This window comes from Pristiophorus japonicus, chromosome X (assembly GCF_044704955.1).
Source record: "Pristiophorus japonicus isolate sPriJap1 chromosome X, sPriJap1.hap1, whole genome shotgun sequence".
Taxonomy (NCBI): domain Eukaryota; kingdom Metazoa; phylum Chordata; class Chondrichthyes; family Pristiophoridae; genus Pristiophorus; species Pristiophorus japonicus.
In genome coordinates, this window is record NC_092010.1 from 20,266,867 (window position 1) to 20,286,732 (window position 19,866).

The window sequence follows — 19,866 nt, forward strand, 5'->3', positions numbered from 1 at the left end:
GGCCCGATGGGCTGAATGGTTCCTAATGTGCCGAATGACTAGAGAAGGTGTGTACCATTTTGTGTGAGTCACAATTAGTTATTTAATAAAGAAACTGGATTAGCGCCATTTCATAGAAAATGTGCTAAGGTGCACAGCTTTCTTTCAGAGACCACTACAAAGAGTTACATACAAGGCTGGTCCCATTAAAAGCATCTGGCGTGGAAGTAGTGTAACAGTGTCAGAGTAATGTGTAAGGGCCCGAAATTCAGTACCGCTGTGGCCTTTTTGGGGCCATTAGCGCTGAAATGTTTTCGTGGCTGGGCCACCCCATATTCAGCTCCAAAAGTGAACAAATGGGTTCCAACGCTAATGAACCCTTCCAAAGTGGATTTTTCAGCGGTGTGGCTGTCTTAATTGGAGTGTTAACACCGCTGAGAAATTCAGCATGCAGGTAAGAGTTTCTAATGAGCCAGTTGCTCCCTGGTCTTTTTAAAGACCAGGATTTGCAGCAAGGCCCTGAGGGGGGAAGGAGGTTGGAAGGATGGCTGGTGTAAGAGGTGCAAGGAGAGCCAACAGGTTCACTGATATGGAGCTGGAGACACTGATGGACAGTGTGGAGGACAGAAGAAGAATACTGTTTCCTGACGTGGGGAGACATGGCAGACCGCCAGTACATAATGCATGGAGGGAGATTGTAGAGGAGGTGTCAGGCACCTCCATATATGTGAGGGCGCACCCTCCCAGGAGGGTGCTGGCCAATCTGCACCTGGCCCTTCCAGGCCCAGAGGTTATCAGGGCGTCCGAGAAGGACAACCGTAGATCCCAGACAACAACCATAGCAGCCTTCCCGGACCCATGAGGCAGCCACAGGGATGGCAGTTCGGCGTAGTGTTAGGGTAGTCATGCGTAACAAGTGTTATAGTGAGATGCACAGGGGTAAAAAATGATAACAGTATTATTATATTGTTTTTTATGTTCTGTTTTTGCTGTGATTTGATAAATCTTTATTTTTGGCACATATACCTGGCCAGATGTTTCATCTGGAAGTGGGCAATTCTGTGTTAAGGCACTCGTTGTGATGGCCATTGAAAGTGGGACCTGAGGGATCATGTGTAGATGGGATTATCGGAGAGCAGCTATGAGATGCAGCTGCACCTCCTTTCCAGGGTGGCCATGGGGATGATGCCTCCTAGCTCTGGGGATCGTCCTCCTGCACCGCCTCCTCCTCCTCCTCCTCAGGTGGTACTGCTGGCTCGACCTCCAGCGGCTGTCCCCTCATGATGGCCAGGTTGTGCAGCATGCAACAGACCATGACGATGATGGAGGCCCGTTGAGGAGAGTACTGCAAGGTGCCACCAGAGCGGTCCAGGCACCGGAACCTCTGTTTGAGGATGCCTATGCACTGCTCGATGATGCACCTGGTGGCACAATGAGCATCATTGTATGCATGCTCTGGCACTGTCCTGGGGTTCCGCAGTGGAGTGAGCAGCCAAGTGGACAGGGGATACCCCTTGTCCCCAAGCAGCCGACTGCGATCCTGATTCGGGCCGGTGAAGACGGCGGGAACATCTGGTCTGGCGCAGAATGAACGAATCATGGCTGCTGCCTCTGCACGGTGCTGATGGCGATGCCTTCTCCTGTGTGCCGCCCTGCTTCTGACCAGGTGTACCAGGTGTCGCCCTCCCAACACTCCTCCCATCCTCAGGGTGAACCCTGCCAAGCAGGTCTCGGCAGCCCACAGGACTCCACTAGTCAGACCTGAAAGTTGTACAAAAGTCCGTGAAAACCTCTGAGCAGCACTCAGCAGGTTGAATGGAGCCAAAACAATTAATAAACCTATTTAAAAAGCAAAATACTGCGGATGCTGGAATCTGAAACAAAAACACTAATAATTTCCCTACCAAACGGCCCCGATCGCGGCAACACTCCAGCGCTGTTGGGTTCGTGTACTGACTGGAAAACCTTGCGGGGGCACTGCCTGAAGAAGTCCTCGGTTTCTGCTGCTGAATATCGCGGGCTTGGGCGTTTTCCAGTGGCCCGCCCACTGCTGACCTTACCGCGCCACTAACTCCTTTACCACAGCTTCACCCCGCCGTTTCCGGCGGAAGTGCGCACTGCTTAAACCCTCCAAAGTACCCGACCATGGCGGCCGATTTATTTTTTCCCGTTGCCCGCTCAAACCCCGCGGTAGCCGTCTCTTCGGGGACGGTGAATTTCAGCCCCAGAGTGTCTTCCATTTTTGTGATAGGTGTAAAGAACGAACTTGCATAGCGCCTTTCACAACCTCAGCATATCCCAAAGCACTTTACAGCCAATGAAGTACTTTTGGAGTGTAGTCACTGGTGTATTGTGGGAAACGCGGCAGCCAATTTGCGCACAGCAAGCTCCCACATACAGCAATGTGATAATGACCAGATAACCTGTTTTTGTTATGTTGGTTGAGGGATAAATATTGGCCTCAGAACACCGGGGATAACTCCCCTGCTCTTCTTCGAATAGTGCCATGGGATATTTTAAATCCACCTGAGAGGGCAGACGGGGGCCTCGGTTTAACGTCTCATCCAAAAGACGGCACCTCCGACAGTGCGGCACTCCCTCAGTACTGCACTGGAGTGTCAGCCTGGATTTTTTGATCTCAAGTCCCTGGAGTGGGACTTGAACCCACAACCTTCTGACTCAGGCAAGTGTGCTGCCCACTGAGCCACGGCTGTTTAGAATAAGGCATATTTTACTGTAATAGGCAGAATTCAGTTTAATAGGAAAAAGGGGATTTGATACAAAACTTCACGGGTGTTAAAGAGTAACTGAGAAATAGGACTAAGGTTTTACGGACAAACATCAAACTCACTGATTATTGCTTGACTGCACAACAAAAATGTCACCATCTAGGAACTAATTAGTGTTAATGTTATATTTGTGATCCTTTCAAAATAGATAATTTGGCAATGAGTTGCAAGAATTTGAACACAATACCAACATAAACATTGCAGTGGATGGTGGTTCGGGTACTTGACTATGAGTGGCTTTCTTCGTCTGCACTTTTCTTCCGATTTGTGACAAGAGGTCGTGAGTTCAAATCCCACCACAAGTTGTGAACTTGAATTCAATCAATTTGGTCATTTCATGGCTGGTATCAGTAAAAGTGGCCATGAAGCTTGTCAGATTGCCGCAAAAACCCAACTGGTTCACTAATGTCGCTTGGAGAAGGAAATCTGCCGCCCTTACCCGGTCTGGCCTCGAGGTGACTCCAGTCCCAGACCAACCATGGTTGGCTCTCAATGTCCTCGGGGCAACTAGGGCTGGGCAATAATTGGGGCCTTGCCAATGTTGCTCACTTCCCGACCACAAATTTAAAAACAATGACCTTGGAGTAAAATGCGACCTTACTCTTAACATTTGTGCACTTCTCTTTTTGCAGGTTTAAGTTTACAAGCTCCATCTAGGAAACTGTATCGGGTAAGATATTTACAACCAATCCCATCTTGAAATACTTGAACATATTCTCATCTGACTCTAATTGCATGAAGGCAAATGTTTGTTCAAATAGGTTCCATCCCTTCATTTCCTGGTAATCCCACCCGTTGAATACTGCAATGTGACAACAGAGAGTGGTTTGTTTGCAACTTACCTGAACCGAATTCATCATCATCATCATGGGTGACCCCTCGTATCATAGAAACATAGAAAATAGGTGCCGGAGTAGGCCATTCGGCCCTTGGAGCCTGCACCACCATTCAATATGATCATGGCTGATCATGCAACTTCAGTACCCCATTCCTGCTTTCTCTCCATACCCCCTGATCCCTTTAGCTGTAAGGGCCACATCTAACTCCCTTTTGAATATATCTAACAAACTGGCCTCAACAACTTTCTGTGGCAGAGAATTCCACAGGTTCACCACTCTCTGAAGAAGTTTTTCCTCATCTCGGTTCTAAATGGCGTACCCCTTATCCTTAGACTGTGACCCCTGGTTCTGGGCTTCCCCAACATCGGGAACATTCAAGCTGCATCTAACCTGTCCAATCCCGTCAGAATTTTATATGTTTCTATGAGATCCCCTTTCATTCTTCTAAATGCCAGTGAATATAAGCCTAGTCGATCTAGTCTTTCTTCATATGTCAGTCCTGCCATCCCGGGAATCAGTCTGATGAACCTTCGCTGCACTCCCTCAATAGCAAGAATGACCTTCCTCAGATTAGGAGACCAAAACTGAACACAATATTCCAGGTGAGGCCTCACCAAGTCCCTGTACAACTGCAGTAAGACCTCCCTGCTCCTATACTCAAATCCCCTCGCTATGAAGGCCAACATACCATTTGCCGCCTTCAGCGCCTGCTGTACCTACTGTATCGAGGATGACTTGCTTCCAAGCAAAAAAGGGATGAGTTCACAGGTGTTTCAATGAGGGACCTGATATTCCAGGTCCCGAACTACATCCTGAAGGGTGGAAGATGCCTGTGCGTGGATTTTTTTAACGTGGGGTGGCCGTTGCACACCAGCCACCACACAGGCTTGACAGAGCGAGGTCTGGTCCAGTGGCAAGGATTAACCAGGACGACTGGAGACCAGCTGTGATGCACGGACCTAGTGCACACACATATCGCAGTGTTACCGAATTATTTAAGTAGTGGAATAACACCGATGGTGTTAACACATTATTAACCTCGGCTGCTTCAACAATCTTATTAATGTCACCTGCCTGTAGGCATGTGTGTTCTAAGAGCTCCCCAGCACCACTGGAGAGTAACTTCTAATCATTTCCCCACTGATGTCTAACGTGTATTGCCAGACACGAGACTCCCAAAGCAAGCGCTCTACTCGGAACTCCTTCACGGCAAACGAGCCAAAGATGGGCAGAGGAAACGTTACAAGGACACCCTCAAAGCCTCCCTGATAAAGTGCAACATCCCCACCGACACCTGGGAGTCCCTGTGATGATGATGATTGTTTATGAAAGAGAAATAAATGTTTTTCACCTGTGGGACCTGGGTTCAACTCCAGCCTAGACTGATGAGATAAATGTCTCCTCTGTCTATTGGCTCGAAGGGCAGTCTGTGAAATGAGTTTGGGCAGGCTAATCCAGTTGCTAGTGAACATGGGGCCCCAAAACTATTAATTTGGCCCAAGTCAGCAATCTCACTCAGAGAGCCACAGGAAGCAAAGGGGAAATATCACACGAGTGCAGTCGGAGCTGAGGTACATTTTGGGGCAGAGTTGAAGGTTGTGTCAGCCGTGGCTCAGTGGGTCGCACACTCGCCTCTGAGTTAGAAAGTTGGGTGTTCAAGTCCCACTCCAGAGACTTGAGCACAAAAATCTAAGCTGACACTCCAGCGCAGTGCTGAGGGAGTGCTGCATTGTCGGAGATGTTGTCTTTCGGATGAGATGTTAAACCGAGGCCCCGTCTGCTCTCTCAGGTGAATGTAAAAAATCCCATGGCACTATTTTGAAGAAGAACCGGGGAGTTATCCCCAGTGTCCTGGGCCAATATTTATCCCTTAATCAACATCACTAAAAAAACAGACAATCTGGTCATTATCACATTGCTGTTTGTGGGAGCTTGCTGTGTGCAAATTGGCTGCTGTGTTTCCCACATTACAACAGTGACTGCACTCCAAAAGTACTTCATTGGCTGTAAAGCGCGTTGGGACATCCTGAGGTCGTGAAAAGCGCGATATAAATCCATGTCTTTCTTTCTTCATTCTGTGACCTGGGAGTTCTGGATGCTGACACTTGAGTCTAGCTTTATTTTGCTTGGGCGGAAAGCTGAACGGGAAAAAGGGTGGATGGGGGGATGATTTTGGGCGTCAGGAATGTCAGTCATTGACATTGTGGGGCGTGGAATCCTTTCCTGTTGACACGAGTGATGGGATTGATGAAGCGGGAACATATTGGTCCTTGGGAAATCTAGCCGCTCCGTGAAGGTGTGCTTTGCTTTCTGCATCTGTCCACAGATGACTGGCTAATGTTACTGAATGGGGGCGCCACAGCAGAATGGATTTCACAAGCCCAATACGTAGGTCGGTAGCCGCATTTTGAGCCTGGTTCTGCACCTTTTTCCTTTTATTGCCCTCCGTCCTTGCAGGCAGGGTCAGCGCACTAAAGGTCAGGCAGAAGATTTTTCGACGCTGCCTGACTTCTGGTCAGGTGTGCACCCAATCGAAAAATTTCAGCTGCTGCCTCACACCATGAAAGGTTGGCCATGACACCAAGAATCCAGCTGGGCCCGTGATTGTATGTGAGTCAGATGTAGCACTCTGGCGCTACAGCAGAGGGCGCCAGAGATCAGCATCAACTTAAATAAGTGTGGACAAGATAAATATCAGATGAGGGGGCCTGATTTTCATTGAATATGTGGGGTGCACAAGTTCTGGCCCATTCCCCTGACGCTGTTTTGGTGGTGACCTGGAAACATCAGGAGTCTCATTAGCCCATGCAAATCGGAGCCTGATGTAATTTTGAAGTACCAATGGATGGACTGACGTGCTCTTCATGCCCCGCCCATTGCTGCTTGACATAGAGCAGTTATTAAAGGGCCAATTCAAAAACCAAGAGTTTTAAACGATCACACCCCCCCGCCCCCCCCAAGTGCGCGATTTTTTTCCCTCATGATCGCCTCCCCCGCAACTTTCCTGGAACAGGAGTAGGCCATCTAGCCCCTCGAGCCGCTCGCCCTGATTGGTGAGCCGCTCCGACTGTGCCGGCACCTTGCCGAGGCCCGCGAGGGTGCTTCGGCCCACGGGCCGCTTTCACCGGGCGGGCGGCTGTCGAAAGCAACCCGCGGCGGAACCACGGCAAATTGGTCCGCCGGCCTCATTTATTTCTTGCCGGCGAGCTGCGGGCGATAGTCACGGCCGAGGAATCTCAGCGGGCGGCGGGGGGGTAGTGAGGTGTGTCCTGGAGGGGTGGGAGGTGATCCGGATGGTGGGTGTGGGGACGGGTAGCAAGCGGTGGTCGGCAGTGGTTCTCGGTTTTAACGTGGAACCGGGAGCAACACTCCTATCCGACTGTGCGGCCCGCCTGCTCCGCAATCAGCGAAATAGTTTTTTAAACGTACCTTTTCGGTGGCGGTTAAGAACCTGGTTAGGCCGCATCCAGACCAGGTTATCCTGAACTCAGCAGGCCCAATGACTGCTGCTTTCAGTGTAACCCACAGTTTCGATTTTGGTTCGAAAACAACTTGCATTTATTTAACGCCTTTCACGGTTTACAAACAAAATTTGGCACCGCGCCACACAAGATGTTTGGCGAGAAGCTTAGGCGGGTTTTAAGGAGCCTCTTAAACATGGAGGAGCGAGAGTTAGAGAGGCGGAGAGGTTTAGGCAGGGAGTTCCAGAGCTTGCGGCCCAGGCAACAGAAGGCACGGCCGCCGATGGTGGAGTGATTATAATCAGGGATGCACAGGCCCCCTCACATTTGGCCACACTGCCCGATTTCTCGCCTCCAGCGCTGCGTATTGAGGGGGGGGGGCACCTTTCCTGCGGGCAGCTCGACGGCCGCCTTATACTGAGGGGCTCAAGAACCAAACTGGATCAGGCCCCGTGCAGACTCCTCTGGGCTCTGAAAAACTCCCGAAATGAAAATCGTCCCCCCCCCCACCCCCAGTATATTTTTGCAACAGTGATACTGGCAACTGAAGGCTTAATATAAAAACAGAAAAATGCTGGAAATACTCAGCGGGTCAGGCAGCGTCCGCGGAGAGAGAAACAGAGTTTACGTTTCAGGTCGATGACCCTTTTGTCAGAACTGGAAAAAGTTTGAGATGTTTTTAAGCAAGTGTCGGGGCAGGGACAGGGGAGGAAAGAACAAAAGGGAAGGTCTGTGATAGGGTGGCAGGCAGGGGTGGATAATTGCTGCAAATGGGAATGACAGAATTATCAACAGCTGCCACCTGAAAAAATTGGGGCAGAGGTTACGCTCTGAAATTGTTGATCTCGATGTTTAATATGTTTGCCTGATATTCCTTGGTCCGCTTGTTAACATTGGGTTAATGCCTCCATTAAAAGAACAGAGAGAGGTGCGTCCTGCTCCAATGTAAACTTGAGGTCATCCAAAACTCGGCTGCCCGTGTCCTAACTTGCACCAAGTCTCGTTCACCCATCACCGGCTGTGCTCGCTGACCTACATTGGCTCCTGGTCCGGCAACGCCTCGATTCTAAAATTCTCATCCTTGTGTTCAAATCCCTCCACGGCCTTGCCCCTCCCTATCTCTGTAATCTCCTCCAGCCCCACAAACTCCCCCCCCCTCTCCCCCCCCCCCCCCCCCCCCCCGAGCTATCTGCGCTCCTCTAATTCTGGCCTCTTGTGGCCGTGCCTTAAAGCTGCCTGAGCCCGAAGCTCTGGAATTCCCTCCCTAAATCTCTCCTCCTGTCCTAATACCTCCTTATTTGATCCAGTGTCCAATGTTGTTATAATCCTCCTGTGCAGCGCCTTGGGATGTTTTGCTATGTTAAAGGCGCTATATAAATATAAGTTGTTGTTGTTGTGAAGTTTTTTTTTGTTGCAGCAATATCAGCAACAGTAATTTCTGGACTTAAATCTCAGCCCGCGATAACTTCTGTATTTTCCACCAAATGAAGGTGAACTCATCTGATTTCAGCTATGGTCTTGTTGCCTACAACCTTTCCAAAGTAAATCTGCTCTGGGAACTGTTCCAACCAGCCTGCCAAAAAGCAAGTCTGAGATTTGTATCTTTTTGCAAAGGTATCTGAAAAATGTCACACTGCTGGTTCCCTCTCATGTTGCAGTATATCAGTCCTGACTTTACTGGTTCCTATTTGCCATCAAATCCATGCCCAGCTCAGCCACAGGCACTCACCTGAGACTGGAATCGGCTCGGAGCGATTGACTCCCGGCAGCGCTGAGTTATACTGGCAGCAGTGCATTGCTGGCTCGTCAGGCAACGCAGGGTTCTGCACACGCGCAGCGCAGTTCCGTTCAATTTTAAGTTGCTCCCGAAGAGTTCGTGGGACACTTGGCTCCATTCTAAAAAGAAAAACAACTCGGCCCGGTTTTTGCGGTCTGTGTGCAGAGTAATGGCACTCGCCACTGATTGCATCGAAAGCTGCCCACAAAGGTCTTGCGATCTCTGTGGCGTGGGTCTCGGCCTGGCATTTCCGCCCTCCTTCATCATCATCATAGGCAGTCCCTTGGAATCGAGGAAGACTTGTTTCCACTCTTAAAATGAGTTCTCAGGTGGCTGAACAGTTCAATACGAGAACCACAGTCCCTGTCACAGGTGGGACAGATAGTCGTTGAGGGAAAGGGAGGGTGGGACAGGTTTGCCACACGCTCCTTCCGCTGCCTGCGCTTGGTTTCTGCATGCTCTCGGCGACGAGACTCGAGGTGCTCAGCGCCCTCCCTGATGCTCTTCCTCCACTTAGGGTGGTCTTTGGGCCAGGGACTCCCAGGTGTCAGTGGGGATGTTGCACTTTATCAGGGAGGCTTTGAGGGTGTCCTTGTAACGTTTCCTCTGCCCACCTTGTGCTCGCTTACCGTGGCGGAGTTCCGAGTAGAGCGCTTGCTTTGGGAGTCTCGTGTCTCGTGTGCGGACAATGTGGCCCCGCCCAGCGGAGCTGGTCGAGTGTGGTCAGTGCTTCGATGCTGGGGATGTTGGCCTGGTCGAGGACGCTGACGGAAACCAGGAGCTCAACGTGTGCCGCATCACCGGAGTCGACCCACGGGACGCCAATCGGTGATGCGGCACACCACCGTTCTGACGCACTTTGCCTCGGTTTCCACTGTGTTCAAATCGGTCTCGTGTTTTCACAGGTCAATCTAACGGCGAATTTGGGAACCTTTGACGTGGCAGCGGAGGTCGATGGGGTCAAGGTCGAAGGTGAAGGGGAGATGCAGCTGTCTCTCTCGAGCTCGGAAGTGGACAACCTGAATCGCCAGCTCCAGTTTGTCACCTACACCAACACCGTCTTCAACCCCAACACGGCCGACACAGGTGCGTGTCCTGATCACGGAGTGACATGACAGGGAGAGCTAAGTAATGAATTATGTTGTACAAATAAGAGCACAGGGGAGGATGTAGGACCAGTGATATTCTAATTAGCTTATCTCCTGTGACATTGCTTACAAGTAGTTTGTGGCCTGAAGCACAGTTGTGAGGCCTGTCCCTTTAAGAGCACGGCTCATGTGGGGACATGGCTTAAGTCGGCATATTCTGAGGTTAAGTAGAAGATCATTGTTGCTTGTATATTACTGGCTCCTGCCCTTAGGGAGAGGTCAGGGTATCAAGGTTACATAACCAGCATAAAGTTATTAGCCTTTCTTTTTTAACACTGGATTTTCGGCTTTGATGATTTCGGGGCGGTAATGGCGGCCGGGTGGTAAAGTTAGCGCCCGGGAACAGTTTGCGCCTCAGTCGGTAAATTTGGGCAGCTGGGCCCTGAGTCAGGGGGAGCAGCGCTGAGGGAGGTGTTGTACCTCTCTCGGGGCATTAGGGTGGGAAACTCCCGAGCTAAAGAGCTGGGCCGGGAGCGCTCCCAGAGACGCCTGGGGAGAAAATGAAAACCCACAAACATTCCCAAAACATTGCCCATACCACCACGACATAAATTGCAAAACAATTAGAAAAGAAAAAGCAATCACACTTACCTCAGGAGTCCATTACTTACCTCTCCGCTGTCGGTATCGTTGCCCCGCCCGATTTCCCAGGCGGTCACTGCGGGGCGTGCTGCGGGGCGTACGGGTTGGGTGGGAGTCAAAACTCGCGCCGGTGTCACAACCAGGGGCGTTGCACACCGGGCGCAGCTCTTCCGGGCGGTGCTGCTCCGCGCCGCCGCTAAACCGGACCCGAGGATCACCGCGGGGCGCTGGAGGCTGACCGCCCGGCCAGAACACCTCACCGCCGCCATTGCTGCCATTCTGGGCGTAAAACGGAGCGCAGAGGGACCGGAAAATCCATGCCCTTGAAGTGTGGTGTCTGAGGTGTATGCTAGACTTGTTTCTGTCATCAACATTACCTCAGGAAACGTTGGAGCGATCACACTTTACCTTGTTGCACAGAATTACATCGCGTCTACGGCACAGAAACAGGCCATTGGGCCCCAACAGGTCCGTGCCGGTGTTTATGCTCCACACGAGCCTCCTCCCACCCCTCTTCATCTCACCCCATCAACATATCCTTCTATTCCTTTCTCCCTCATGTCTTTATCCAGCTTCCTCCTAACAACAACCTGTATTTATATAGCACCTTTCACGTAGTAAGACATCCCACGGCGCTTCACAGCAGTGTTATAAGACATAAAAATAAATTTGACACCGAGCCACATAAGTAGAAATTAGGGCAGGTGACCAAAAGCTTGGTCAAAAAGGTCGGTTTTAAGGAGCGTCTTAAAGGAGGAGAGAGAGGTAGAGAGGCGGGGAGGTTTAGGGAGGGAGTTCCAGAGCTTGGGGCCCAGGCAACAGAAGGCACGGCCACCGATGGTTGAGCGATTACAATCAGGGATGGTCAGGAGGGCAGAATTAGAGGAGCGCAGACACCTCGGGGGGGTTGTGGGGCTGGAGGAGATTAGAGATAGGGAGGGGCGAGGCCATGGAGGGATTTGTAAACAAGGATGAGAATTTTGAAATCGAGGCGTTGCCTAACCGGGAGCCAATGTCGGTCAGCGAGCACAGGGGGTGATGGGTGAGCAGGACTTGGTGTGAGTTAGGACACGGGGCAGTGAGCACAGGGGGTGATGGGTGAGCGGGACTCGGTGTGAGTTAGGACACGGGGCAGTGAGCACAGGGGTGATGGGTGAGCGGGACTTAAATGCATCTGTGCTATTCACCTCAACCACTCCCTGTGGTAGTGAGCTCCACATTCTCATCACTCTCTGGGTAAAGAAGTTTCTCCTGAATTCCCTGTTGGATTTATTAGTGACTATCTTGTATTTCAAACCCCTAGTTCTGTTTCTCCCCACCAGTGCAAACACCTCTGAGACAAAACATCAATTCTAACTACTTTCGCTCCCCCAAGCATGGGTTTCCTGGGCTGGTTTCTCAGTAATCTTCCATTGCTACACAGGACTAGAGAAGCCAGGGCGTACAAACAGCAAGTGAACTGTCTTCCTGTCAATCTGAAGAAACTTCTGAAAGCTGTAAGCACAGCTGTATGCTGGGAAGTGCAACCTGCTAACTTGTGTCTCCTCAGCTGACAATGATAGGGTTAGGAAGCCCGATGGCTTCCAGACAGAGGGGCCGAAATTCAGGGTCTCAGAAAGGCCCGTCACTGCCCGTTTGCGGCGGAATCCCGTGGCCGCCGTTTTGTGGTCAACTGTCCGCCCCGACCCAAATTCAGCTCGGGGATTTTTCGGCCCGTCCCCACTTGCGCCCCGCTGCTGCCGACCACGGCAAGTGCGTCATCAAAGCGCGCACCGCCGCGCTCCCTCACCTGCCGAATACACCGACCCAAATTCACCTGAGAAAATCCTTGCCCCGCCGCGCGGTGCCCCCGACAGCTTTCTCTGTCGGTGCACCTTCTCCGCAGTGAGTGTGGCCTGGCAGCGCGGCGGCCCTTCAACGGGAGGGCCCACTGCCGCGGCCGCCATATCTTTATTTTTGCCGGCCGACTTCCCGATCGACTGGCAAAATAGTGCAGGCAGCCTGGCACCCCCTCTTGGGTTCCAGGCCGCTGGCCTGGCCAAAACCCTCCCTGGTGAGCCAGTGACCGAAGATACAAAATGCCCGAGTCTCTCCCCTTTAACGGAGGGGCGAGAGCGTGGTGACACACATGCGCTGTGATGTCACCACCGCTCTGCCGCTGAATGTTCCACCTCACGCTCAACAAGCTCCCCGCTGGAGTGGAACTCAACTATAGAACCAGTGGGAACCTGTTCAACCTTCGTCGCCTCCAGGCTAGATCCAAGACCGTCCCATCCTCTGTCAGTACGCGGACGATGCTTGCATCTGCGCACATTCAGAGGCCGAACTCCAAGTCATCGTCAACAGCTTCACCAACACGTAGGAAAGCATGAGCTTTATGCTAAACATCCATAAGACACAGGTCCTCCACCAACCTGACCCCGCCACACAGCACTGCCCCCCAGTCATCAAGATCCACGGCGCAACCCCGGACAACGTGGACCACTTTCCATACCTCGGGAACCTATTATCAGCAAGGGCAGACATTGACGACGAGGTCCAACACCGCCTCCAGTGCGCCAACGCAACCTGAGGAAGAGAGTGTTTGAAGACCAGGACCTCAAATCTGGCACCGAGCTTCTGGTCTACAGGACAGTAGTGATACCCGCCCTCCTGTATGGCTCAGAGACGTGGACTATATATAGCAGACACCTCAAAGCACTGGAGAAGTACCTGCAATGCTGCCTCCGCAAGATCCTGCAAATCTACTGGGAGGACAGATGCACCAATGTCAGTGTTCTCGATCAGGCCAACATCCCCAGTATCGAAGCACTGACCACACTCGACCAGCTCCGCTGGGCAGGCCACATTGTCCGCATGCCCGACACGAGACTCCCAAAGCAAGCGCTCTACTTGGAGCTTCAACACGGCAAGCGAGCCCTAGATGGGCAGAGGAAACGTTACAAGGACACCCTCAAAGCCTCCCTCATGAAGTGCAACATCCCCACTGACACCTGGGAGTCCCTGGCCAAAGACCGCCCTAAGTGGAGGAAGCGCATCCGGGAGGGCGCTGAGCACCTCGAGTCTCATCGCCGAGAGCATGCAGAAATCAAGCGCAGGCAGCGGAAGGAGCGTGCGGCAAACCTGTCCCACCCTCCCCTTCCCTCAACCACTGTCTGCCCCACCTGTGACAGGGACTGTGGTTCTCGTATTGGACTGTTCAGCCACCTGAGAACTCACTTTTAGAGTGGAAGCAAGTCTTCCTCGATTCCGAGGGACTGCCTATGATGATGATGATCCCCACAAGTAGAAACACTCTCTCTGTATACACTCTATCAAAACCTTTCATAATTTTAAAGACCTATATTAGGTCACCCCTCAGCCTTCGTTGTTCAAGAGAAAAGAAACCCAGCCTGTTCATCCATTCCTGATATGTATACCCTCGCATTTCTGGTATCATCCTTGTAAATCTTCTCTTCACCCTCTCCAATGCCTCTATGTCCTTTTTATAATCTGGCAACCAGAACTGTACACAGTGCTCTAAGGCTTCTCCAATGGGAAACATCATTACAAGCGATTGGGCTATTATCAATTGCTATTATTTAGATAAGTTTCATTGCTTCTTGTAAATGTTGTCACGTTTTAATGTCATTATGTTATCGAACCTTATTTCCAGCAGTAAGGTTGGTGAAGAATCCTAGATGGTGACCGAAACAATTTACAAAAGATATTTGAGGTGATTAGATTGAATCCCCAGCGCGTTATTGTTAGATTTTACTAATTGTTCAAGCGAGATTAGTTGTTTTCATATGTCCTCAGTAGTTCCTTATTGGAAGGTTATCTGGCTGCTTTCCTCACGTTTGATTAGTGCATCGCCTACCTGTTCAGTTGTGGTTTATCGCTGCTTTATGCATAGAGAATTTGAGTCAATCAAGTGCAAGTCTGACACAGAATGCCTGCTTTTACATATATACATAATGCATACCTTTTATACGTGCCTTCAGCTGCCTGGGCCCCAAGCTCTGGAACTCCCTCCCTAAACCTCTCCGCCTCTCTACCTCTCTTTCCTCTTTTAAGACCCTCCTTAAAACCCACCTCTTTGACCCAGCTTTTGGTCACCTGCCCTAATACCTCCTTATGTAACTCGGTGTCAAATTTTGTTTGATAACACTGCTGTGAAGCGCCTTGGGACGTTTTACTATGTTAAAGGCACTATATAAATGCAAGTTGTTGTTGTACCTATAGCTATCTATATATAATTGCTTTCATATATATATATATCGGGTGCTCACGGTAAGTCTAGGAATGTGCTATTTTATAAGGAAGGGAAAGTCAAACCCTGTAAGATAGATTGTGTTCCGTCAAGGCTAGAAGGTGTCATTGTTTGACGTGAATGACGGGGTTCGCACCAGATTGTAAGACCCTTCTACGTCTGAAGGAAACTGAGCTGAGTGGGGGAGTAGAAAATGTAACTGCTCTCTGTTATGTATGCAATAAAGGTACAAACAGAGTACTGTTTAACTGAACAAGGTACATCCTTGGCTCTGCTTTATTACGGCCCAAAGTGCCTGACTCACAAAATTGCTGGCCTTTTATACCAGAGCAGCACCATGTGTGTACTGCTCAGTGGCCTCCAACAATGGCACCATCTGGTGACTACAAACAGCATGTACATACATGGCAATCTCAATGGTAAGAAGCGTTGCTTAAACGAGTTTAAACTATCCAACATTTACAGCAAGCTGAGAGCTGTTCAGATCTGTTTCATTTCTGATTGACTCCCTGAAGCCTTTTGCAGTTCTCGAGATAATGGAAGAGAGGGCATGGGAGTGGGTGGGGGGGGACCAGAACTGGGAATTAGTCATGTGGGAGGAACGACCCAATCGGCTGAGGCAGAATAAATTTGAGTACGATTAATAGAGACACAGAATCATTACAGGAAGTGTTACAGAAAATCATAAGAGGAAGTGTGTGATGGCGCATGCTGTACAGGTAGATTTTAATATATCAATTAATGAGTGTCCCGCGGCATTGCTCATGCTGTGTTGCCCCATGTTACGTACAGTGTGTTGTAAGGTCATGGGGGGGGGGGGCGTTTTAGCCCCACAAACCGCGTGGGAGGGTACAGTGTTCAAAAACTGAATCCTGACCCCAACCCGTCTCCAATCCGCCCACTTCGGGTTTTAACGAAAGCGGGACGGGGGGTCAGGGGGGCGGTTTGGACAGCCAACCCACTCCCAGGAGGCGGGTCGTCCATTTAAATATTATATCATCATCATGGGCGGTCCCTCGAACGAGGATGACACACGAGTTCACAGGTGTTTCGATGAAGGACCCGATGTTCCAGTCCTGAACTCCAATTGAGGGAGTGAAAGATGCCTGTGCGTGGATTTTTTAACGTGTGGTGACCATTGCACATCAGCCACCACACGGGCTTGTCAGAGCTAGGCCTTTATCCAGTGGCAAGGATTAACCAGGACGACTGGAGACCTGCTCTGCTGCACGGATCTAGTGCGCTCACATATCGCAGTGTGGGCTGGCCCTCGCCTCTTCTGGGCCCCGTACCCTCATTTGCTGCACTTCCGCCACGATCTCTCGCCGCTCATCCGCGACAAACGTTCGCCGAACCTCCGCCACGATCACCCGCCGAACCTCCGCCATGACCTTCCCGCTCCTCTGCTGTACCAGGGCCCCGCCGATGTTCCTGCTCACGCTCCAAACAGTGACCTGGGTCCTGATGACGTCACCCAGTCGCCTACCTCGAAGCCATCGTACAGTTGGAACGGCTCGCGCTGGAAGTTGTATTATAATGAGGCTGGCGATCCACCGTTTCAAATTTAACTCTGGCTGGTCGGGTTTCCCAGGCCTCGGGGAACCCACCAGCTAAAGCAAGGCGAGGATTGCTGGATCCAGGAGATAATTGCCTTTCCACTTAACTGCTGGATCCAGCGTCCCTGCCTCACTCACTCAACACCCCCGTCCCCCCTTCCGCGATCGGACAACCCCTCCCCGACCTCTTTTCCCCCCCCCACCCCCAAACCCCAGGCCTCCGATCATCTTCCCAGCCTCTCCCTCCAGTGCCAATAACATAACAACGTAAGAAATAGGAGCAGGAGTAGGCCATTTGGCCCCTCGAGCCTGCTCCGCCATTCAATAAGATCATGGCTGATCCGATCATGGACTCAGCTCCACTTCCCCACCCGCTCCCCATAACCCTTTACTCCCTTATCACTCAAAAATCTGTCTATCTCCACCTTAAATATATTCAATGACCCAGCCTCCACAGCTCTCTGGGGCAGAGAATTCCATAGATTTACAATCCTCTGAGAGAAGAAATTCCTCCTCATCTCAGTTTTAAATGGGTAATGTGGAGACAGAGACAGAGGAGACAGAAGAGGCGAGCGTATAGCCAACGAAGTTACTTGGAAAAGCAAACTTACCTCAACTTGTCTGAAAATACGTGTTTTAGGAGGCTGCGTTTCTGGAAGGAGGTCACCGATGAGATTTGCCAGCTCGTCAAGGGGGATTTGCAGCCTTCCAGCACCATCAGAACCGCACTGTCTGTTGAGGTAAAGGTTATTGCAGCACTAGCCTTCTACGCATCGGGATCCTTTCAGGTTTCAGCTGGCGACACCTATCGTATCTCTCAGCATGCCACACATTGCTGCATTCGGCAGGTGACTGAAGCCCTTTACGCTCACAGAATAAACTTTATAAGCTTCCCAATGACCAGGGAGGCACAGACCGGGAGGGCTTTGGGTTTCTCCAGAATAGCAAACTTCCCCAAAGTGCAGGGAGCAATAGACTGCACGCACATCGCCCTGAAAGCGCCTTTACAGGACCCAGAACAGAAAGGGATTCCACTCCCTGAATGTGCAGCTTGCTGTTGACCACAGCCAACTCATTCTGACAGTAAATGCTACATTTCCTGGCAGCATCCATGATGCGCACATCCTACGTGAGAATGCTATCCCTGACCTGTTTGTCAATCAGCCAGAAGGTCACGGTTGGATGCTGGGGGATAAGGGATGTGGCCTTGCCAGCTGGCTGATGACCCCACTGTGTAATCCCGTCACTGAAGCAGAGAAACGTTACAATGAAAGCCACGTTGCCACATAGAACACCGTCGAGAAGCAGCGCTTCAGATGCCTGGACCCCACTGGAGGCAGCCTACAGTACCACCCTGACCAGGTCGCTGAGTTTATTGTGGTGTGTTGCATGCTACATAACCGAGCTATAAGGCGAGGACGGCAAATGCCTGATGGGGCTACAGGTCCACCTCCAGATGGAGGGGAGACAGAAGAGCCAGCCGGCGAGGAGCAAGAGGAGGAGGAGGAGGAGGAGCAGCAGGAGGAAGAGGAGGCTGGTGAGGACCTCGGGGAGGACCAGCCTGGCGATGTAGCCATGGTCCTCCCCTCCCCCCCTCCCCAGAAGAACAGCACCCCGTGGGAGTTACGCGGCCACAAAGCTGTTGCGTCAGCAGCTGATAAAGAAACACTTTGCAAGAACTTACATTGGGGATCGTAACACTTACATTTAGATTAACAATTATGTTTATACAAAAGTTGCATTTGCGTTGAGTTATGTTTTAGTCTTGCCTGTACTGGCCTGGCCTTTATAGTACAGCATTTGCATTAATGCTTAACTTAAGTAATGTTATTGCAAGAGAATAAAAATGTTAAATTATTCCAAATGCCTAAGTTAACTAACCTTATCAGAGAATGCACAACAATTGTTAAAATCTTTAACAAAATTTATTGCAAACACCCTCCTCCCCCGCCGCCTCGCCCCCACTATGAACGAACATTTTAAACAATTTAACATACAATGAACAATGAACAATAAAAAAAAACGATGTGAAACTTTCCAAAACCAACCCCTCTCCCTACCTGCGGCCACGTTTCTCTCCAGGTCATTTAACGCCCCCCCCCCCGCCGTGTATTAACCCCACCTGCCCCCCGAGACAAAGCTGGCGTGGACGGGCGACGGCAAGGCTTCCTGCCGTGGTGGGGGTGTTGGTGTGGAAGACAGAGCAGGTTGCTCGGCTTCCGAGTCAAGAGGAACTTTCTCCTCCGTACTCGCCTGAGTGCTTGGGGTTTGACTTTGAATCAACACGACACCTTGGGGTGCAGCGCTGTGTTCGGCCAGCAGCACTTACCGAAGGGCATTTCTTGTGGCGGTCTGTTCACGCATCTCCTCCAGTGTCTGCTGTGCTCCCTCCAGGAGCTCGGCTTGCACAGCGGACACGTGTGAGAAGTCGTGCGCGAACCGAGAGATCCCCCGGACAAGCTCGCGACCGTCTCCGACCACAGGGACATCAGGCCCACCAACTGACCATCCGAGGGAGGCGATTGCTGACCTCGCTGACCTGACCTCCGTGGGGGTCAACGAACGCAATATAATGCGCCTTGGCGTTGCCGGCTGCACACCGCTTGGTCCCGGTGCCTCTTTGCTCTCAACGGAGACGACCGTAGGTTCATCCCCTCCCCCTCCACAATTGTTGGATCACGCTGGCGATCTTCCTCCTCTTCCTCTTCGAGCTCGGGCTCATCGAACACCAACAACTCCCCCTCCTCCTCTTCCTCCTCCTCTTCCTCAGGTAGTGACGGTGCAGGTGAAGTTTGGAGCTCAACCAGGGTCTCAGAATGACCTTGAAAACACATATGACCTTATCACAGAGCTTATTAGAACATAACGGTGGACATCAACGAGAGACGTTACGTATCAATACTTTTCGCTACCCCAGAAAGCTGTAGCGGCTGCATCCCCTGCTTCTTACGCACAAGGGCTGCATACAGGCATGCATGACATGACATAACATCATTAGTATATTATAAGTATATTACAAGTATATTGCATTATAATTACAGGACATTACATTAGTTAGTTACGTTTCTAATACTGTTTGACACATTACACATTACTCACGAGGCATAGAAACATAGAAAATAGGTGCAGGAGTAGGCCATTCGGCCCTTCGAGCCTGCACCACCATTCAATAAGATCATGGCTGATCATTCACCTCAGTACCCCTTTACTGCTTTCTCTCCATACCCCTTGATCCCTTTAGCTGTGAGGGCCACATCTAACTCCCTCTTGAATATATCCAATGAACTGGCCCCAACAACTTTCTGTGGTAGAAAAGTCCACAGGTTAACAACTCTCTGGGTGAAGAAGTTTCTCCTCATCTCGGTCCTAAATGGCTTACCCCTTATCCTTAGACTGTGACCCCTGGTTCTGGACTTCCCCAACATCGGGAACATTCTTCCTGCATCGAACCTGTCCCGTCCCGTCAGAATTTTATATGTTTCT

The 19,866-nt window shown here is 50.9% G+C and overlaps 1 protein-coding gene across 5 annotated transcripts in view; it reads left to right on the forward strand.

Annotated features, from left to right (window-relative positions):
• The window catches only part of b4galnt1b (beta-1,4-N-acetyl-galactosaminyl transferase 1b), a 109,097-nt gene that overhangs the window by 46,831 nt on the left and 42,400 nt on the right, over positions 1 to 19,866 (forward strand). For 4 of the 5 annotated variants that reach the window (XM_070869445.1, XM_070869449.1, XM_070869447.1 and 1 more), the window contains exons 5-6: positions 3,401 to 3,438; positions 9,751 to 9,931. In XM_070869445.1, the coding sequence (XP_070725546.1) occupies positions 3,401 to 3,438; positions 9,751 to 9,931 (219 nt within the window). Of the gene's footprint in view, positions 1 to 3,400; positions 3,439 to 5,966; positions 6,000 to 9,750; positions 9,932 to 19,866 lie in introns of those variants that run through there. The other variant, XM_070869450.1, reaches the window with a different exon arrangement.